Genomic DNA, 5,844 nt, shown 5'->3' with positions numbered 1-5,844 from the left:
TAGGAATTAGATGTATGAATGTAAACGTTACACTGAAATACAGTGCATTATGTTGGTTATAACTTGGCTTTTTAAGTCTGACAGTAAAATCCAACTCCATTTGTACAGCAGTTTTCTTAAGATTATTGAGAAGTGCAAAATACAACAGAATAACCAGTTGTAATACATAAAAAACTATGACTTCACTACAGTCCATTACTCATCTCAACCCACTATACAGTAGTACAGATGATTAGAAACTCAAATTAGGCCCATATACTGTATATATTTTTTGTTCCAGGGCAAGCATAATTCAACAAAGCTTTTCAATCCTCCCAATGTGACATATGCATTTCACACTTCATCTCATTAGCTTCTTTTATCCCTTCTCTAGAACAACAAACAGGTCAAATATTATCTACCAGGATTCATAATCCATTTCCCACAAACCAGATAACATGGCAACATTTAAAAAATAGAAACAACAGAATTCAAAATGTGTGGAAAATCCATAAAAAAAAAAACCAGAGGAGATGTCACAAACAATAACATTGGCAAGACTCACCCCTTTGTATATGACATAACTACACATATCTGATTTAAGGCTGTTTGTATCAAATACAACACAAAAGGAGTACAGCTGTGAAAACTTAACCTGATAGGAGGAAAAGATGGAGTTGAGAAAATAGTACAAATCTTGATATTTATATCACAATGAGCTGCTGTGAGAACAGAGAATGCAGTTACAAGAGCTGTTCTACAGACAACAATGCTATTTGTACGTATCAATTAGTCGGAGATGTTTTTGGTTTCAAGCAATACTTCTACAGATCAAAGAGATCAAACCAAAGCATCATTTGCCACACACATTTATTTCTTTAAAAAGTGAAATGAGAAAAAGAATGCACTGGCCATCTGAATAAATTCATTTAGATATTTTACTGCTCTCATTGTTTTCTCTTTAATATGAGAGTTGTTTTGTATCCTTTTTTATTTTTTATTTTTTTAGATTGAAAAAAAAACATCACCGGAGGCCAAAGGCTCACAATCCAGAGTTCCTTCAGGAGCTTGTGTTCTCTCAAAGAGTCTTAGAGCAAGGCTCTCGCATCAAGAAGAGTTTCTGGGGATGATATAAGCCCATATACAGAGACAACAGACGTTATCTCTATATCTGGCAATCTTCATCCAGAACTAAACAAACAAGTCAAAAACAAAGACCGTGTTCATCCACTTCATCTCTCTGAGGGACTGTCCTTGAAAGTGACCTGACAATCAGACACCACCTGTGGCCATATTTAACCTCCAAGGCGCTGTCCCTCTCCCCAGGCAAACCCTCCCGGGCGCTCCTCGGGCAAAGGGTTGTAGTTGGCATCTTCCTCTGGTGTGTCAAACAGCATCTTTCTGTGGGAGACACGCAAAGGAGGATGATGAGGGATTTTCTAAAGATTTCTGATTGAACACCCATGATCTAGTGCCGCCATCAAGCCAAAGTATACACTGTGCACAAAATCTCATTGCAGATGGCCATGAAACTCCCTAAGCAGGTTCAGGCTCCCCAGAGGACAGACCCTTTTCATTGTGGATACTCTGCAAGCTTTCCTCTAGCCACCATAAGGACAAAATACATACAGGTCAATTCATTCATTCATCCACTTTCAAACTGTAGGGTGTACTGTATGTTGAAACTTACAGGTTTGGGCTGTCAGTTAGAAGAAAGCAGAAACTCACATGATAGACGGGGTCTTGAGCCACCTTCCACCACCTGGCTGGTTGGGGAAAACATCCTCCAGAAAGAAGTACACATGGCCAACAGCGATACCTCAAGAATGGTAAAAAACATTTGAACACTATTCATACTGTGTACACCAACAACCACACCAGTTCCATTTTAGCACATCAGCAAATAATAAAGGACTGCAGATGACAGTGATAGGTACCTAAAAGGTCAACAATGATGGAGTTTCCCAGCAGAAGTGAGAATCCCATCAGCACCCAGGGAAGGAAGGGGGCCTGGAAATTCAGCAGGCCAAAGAAATTCATGCGAACGTTTGGATTTCGCCGACTCCACACGTACACCAGCATGATAGTGAAGGCTTGGCCCAGAAACACCAGGCTTACAAAAGTGCCAAATATCTGACACCTTGTTAAAGAACATGTCTTTGAACAAACTGATCGTTGTATAGCCATGCTGGTGCCAAATAAGGAGGGCTACTCCACAAACACACAGTTAACTCAGTCTGGATGAGACGAAGAAATGATTCTTACCAACGAGAAATATACAGTATATGTTAGTTATTATGAGGTAAGTGATGGTCAGTGGGACAGAAGTGGCATACCACCAACAATGGGCATATGGTACACCACTGGTATATGAATATGAAAAGCGACAAAAGTGTTGCACGCAGCAGCATATCAGAATACCACTTTTTCAATTTAGCAGCAAAGATGCCGGTGCAACGTCTCCCACAAGCTTGTGGTTATTAAATCTTCCTTCCCTTTACACAGTACAAGTGCAATGCAACTAAGGAGCTACCAGCTTGGTATCCCATAATGAAGGAGGAATGAAAAGATGCAGTGGGCTACCCATAATAACAGCATTATACACACACAAACACAATATTAGTGAAAGTTAAAGGGCACCATTAGCTTTACAAGAGACTCTGTTTACATGCACCAAATATTCCGGTTTTTGCCCTTATTCCAAAAAAGAAAAATATTCCTAATAAGCTGTTTACATGGCTAATGAAAATAAATATTCCAATTTACATGCAGCCGTGTGTATTCTGATTAACGGAAGATGACCTCGTGACTCAGCCCCATCATTCTCGGCTGTGTTTGATGAGTCGAGGCCATAACATGTAAAACATGTAAAAGTGATATCCAAGTCGTTCACAATGCTTAACAGTACGTGTGCTTCTCCTTCCATCCACAGATGTAGGCTTTTCCTCTGGGCGTGGATCTCTACTCCAGCTTTGCAAACTGTTGGAGAGTTGGTTTGTGTTCAACTCACAGAGCTGGTCGTACACAGGAGAGAGGCCTGTTCTGAATGAGCTGTATGTCCAGAGAATGCTCCTAAAACCTGAAGAATATCAACACATCACACGTCTTCATCTGAAAACGCTCCGTTTCAGAACATCCAAATGGAATATGATGTCTTTGAACCATATCAAGTTTGGAATATTATCATATTGGGAATAATATAATAATATGAGTGTGCATGTAAACGTAGTCAATGTTGAGGTCAACAGAAGTGATAAATGATTTACTGGTCATTGACATTCACTACAGCCCTCGCTATCTGTACATGGAGATGATTCTCAATGGAACATTAATGGAAGGATACGGTCATCAGAAGGCCACCAAAGAGGAACATGAAGACAAAGTCAGCCGTGCGTCCCCTGAAGGAGCCCTCCTCCAGCATCCGGCAGTATCTATACCTGGAAGCTAACGGTTAAGGAACTCGACACAGACTTTACACATTTCATCATCACTAAAGAAATGGCCATCATAATGGTTTGTGTTTGGATGGTTGTGCATCTTACAGAAGGTATCTCTATCATGTGACACCATAGACATGAAACGTTTCCTCATCCCATCTCTGAAACCACATCGAGCCTTCCCCTGCCAAACAAGACGTATGCAACCACACTTCACATGCTAGATGAAGTGAGACATGGAACCAAGAAGGATACAGAAAAATCATATTGAACAGGAAATTGAAGCCAACTGGACCAAAAAACAGGAAGTTGGTTATTAGTCGCCATACCTACAAAAAGAAAAAAGACAACATTCAGCTGTACATAACATACACACAGAGTAAGATGCACAGATCCAGGTCATGTTCAACCTTTCTGTGGTGGATAGAGGCTTTCTTTAACTGCAGAAGCGAGTTCACAGTGGTGTGAGACAGGCCACATGACATGGACGATCAGAGCAGTCTGTATCACAAACATAGCTCATTGTGTGAAAAATCAATAGAACTATTTCTATTTGATTTAGATCACAATCTAAGAAAACCACAAGATAAATAGATTTGTTCTTATTTTGACAAAAAAAATATTCTAACAGATTAAATGTAACATCATACAACAATGATTTCACTTATTGATTCATCCTGTTTGTAGTCAAAAACACTTTTACTGTTAAATAGAAGACACATCTGAAATGCTCCTTTTGGCCTCAGCCGGCTGGAGGGTGTGTCTGATTGACAGCAGCTGACGGTGTTAAGTTAGGGAGGACGAAAAATGTCATAAGTATAAATAAATAAATCCATACATAAACGTATAAATACAGAAATGAATAAATAAAAGTTGATGCCTAAACAGGAAATAAATAAATCTATTTCTACATTTTTTGTTCACCTTCATTTCTGTGTCCGTATGTTAATGAGGTAGGTGGTCCAAACCTCATTCTTAAGCAGGATTGGTCAACTAGGGGAGCAAGACAGAAGCAACATATTCCTAGCAAATCATCCCTGTAGACGACGTCAAGAAACTAGCTCGCAGCACTAACGGCTTCCTCAGTCTGCAGCTGGGACTGCTGCGCGAGGCCGCTGTGAGACTGACCACCTGTGAGTGCTTTGGGACGGCGGAGGGGCTCACGGCAGTTGAGGACAGTAACTGCAGAACAATACGGGTTTTCACATCAGAGTCTCCAATAACACCAGAAAAAGTCGCTAGATTTGTCGCTAGTCACTTTTGACAAAAAAAAATTCGCCAAGAGGGTTTGGAAAGTCGCCAGATTTAGCGAGAAAGTCACCAATTTGGCAACACTGGGCTAGCCAACTTCAACGTTACTGTGCAAGGCAGAAGTAGTGGACCAGAAGCCATCACACTCCTGTGACCAATCCTGCTTTAGACAGAGGTTAGGACCTCCCACCTCATTAGCATAAATAAATAAATGAATAAATGTAGGTGAACAGAAATGTATAAATAAATATATGAATTTCTTTATGTCCTGTTTGATTATCAACTTTTATTTATTCATCTATACATTAATCTATTTATTTTTACTTTTATTTATACCTTTATTTATCTATTTCAACATTGATTTCAGCATTTAATTATTCTTTTATTTATTTATTTATACATTTATTAATGCATTTATTTATTCATACTTAATCCATATCAAGTGTTTGTAAGACAGATAAGGAGACGTTAGCAGGGAAGCCACAGTGGTTGTGTTGGAGTCTGGCTCTTGCGTTTTGTGACCACCTGCTCTGCCTAGAATATAATGCTGACCTCACTGCTTTTTGCAAGATTTGATTGGCTGGTTCAAAATAAGGTCTCCATCTACGCAGACAGATACCAGATACCAGATTCTGCCAATTTAATAGGGGCGCCACCATTAAACCAAAGATGTGATAAATAAATGTCTTCCTTTTGGGTTTTTCTAAAAGAAGAACACAGGACAGGTGATGTACAGAAAACAGACAAATAAAAGCGATTTCATTTCAGCTGAACTTGTGAACTACTCATTTCAGCTGAAACACTGAGATGTTACAGTATGCACCCTGAATCCTCCTGAGGGTCAGATTACTCACCTGGTAATTCCTTAGAATCAGATCTGGATTGAAGTATAGCTGAAATGGTGTGATGATCTCTAGTTGCTGTGAGAGACGACAAAACAAACAATAATAATGTTAAGATGAAGGATCCAGCTTTGACAAACATTGACATCTTACAAAAAAAAAAAAGAAAGAAATATATACAGTTGTGTGAAAAAGTGTTTGCCCCTTCCTGATTTCTTATTTTTTTGCATGTTTGTCACACTTAAATGTTTCACATCAAACAAATTTAAATATTAGACAAAGATAACACAAGTAAACACAAAATGCAGTTTTTAAATGAAGGTTTTTATTATTAA

The 5,844-nt window shown here is 39.0% G+C and overlaps 1 protein-coding gene across 1 annotated transcript in view; it reads right to left on the bottom strand.

The window, feature by feature from the left end:
• Positions 1 to 95: 95 nt before the first annotated feature.
• The window catches only part of derl2 (derlin 2), an 8,040-nt gene continuing 2,291 nt past the window's right edge, over positions 96 to 5,844 (bottom strand). The window contains exons 2-7 of the mRNA XM_031878450.1: positions 5,522 to 5,587; positions 3,672 to 3,745; positions 3,323 to 3,416; positions 1,917 to 2,112; positions 1,708 to 1,798; positions 96 to 1,380 (exon numbers count right to left, since the gene is read on the bottom strand). Coding sequence (XP_031734310.1) covers positions 1,275 to 1,380; positions 1,708 to 1,798; positions 1,917 to 2,112; positions 3,323 to 3,416; positions 3,672 to 3,745; positions 5,522 to 5,587 — 627 coding nt within the window. The 3' untranslated portion in view covers positions 96 to 1,274. The remainder of the gene's footprint in view (positions 1,381 to 1,707; positions 1,799 to 1,916; positions 2,113 to 3,322; positions 3,417 to 3,671; positions 3,746 to 5,521; positions 5,588 to 5,844) is intronic.

This window comes from Anarrhichthys ocellatus, unplaced genomic scaffold (genome assembly GCF_004355925.1).
Source record: "Anarrhichthys ocellatus isolate YVR2014 unplaced genomic scaffold, GSC_Weel_1.0 scaffold179, whole genome shotgun sequence".
Lineage (NCBI taxonomy): Eukaryota > Metazoa > Chordata > Actinopteri > Perciformes > Anarhichadidae > Anarrhichthys > Anarrhichthys ocellatus.
Note: the sequence above shows the minus strand (reverse complement) of the source record. Positions and strands in the feature narration are given on the sequence as shown.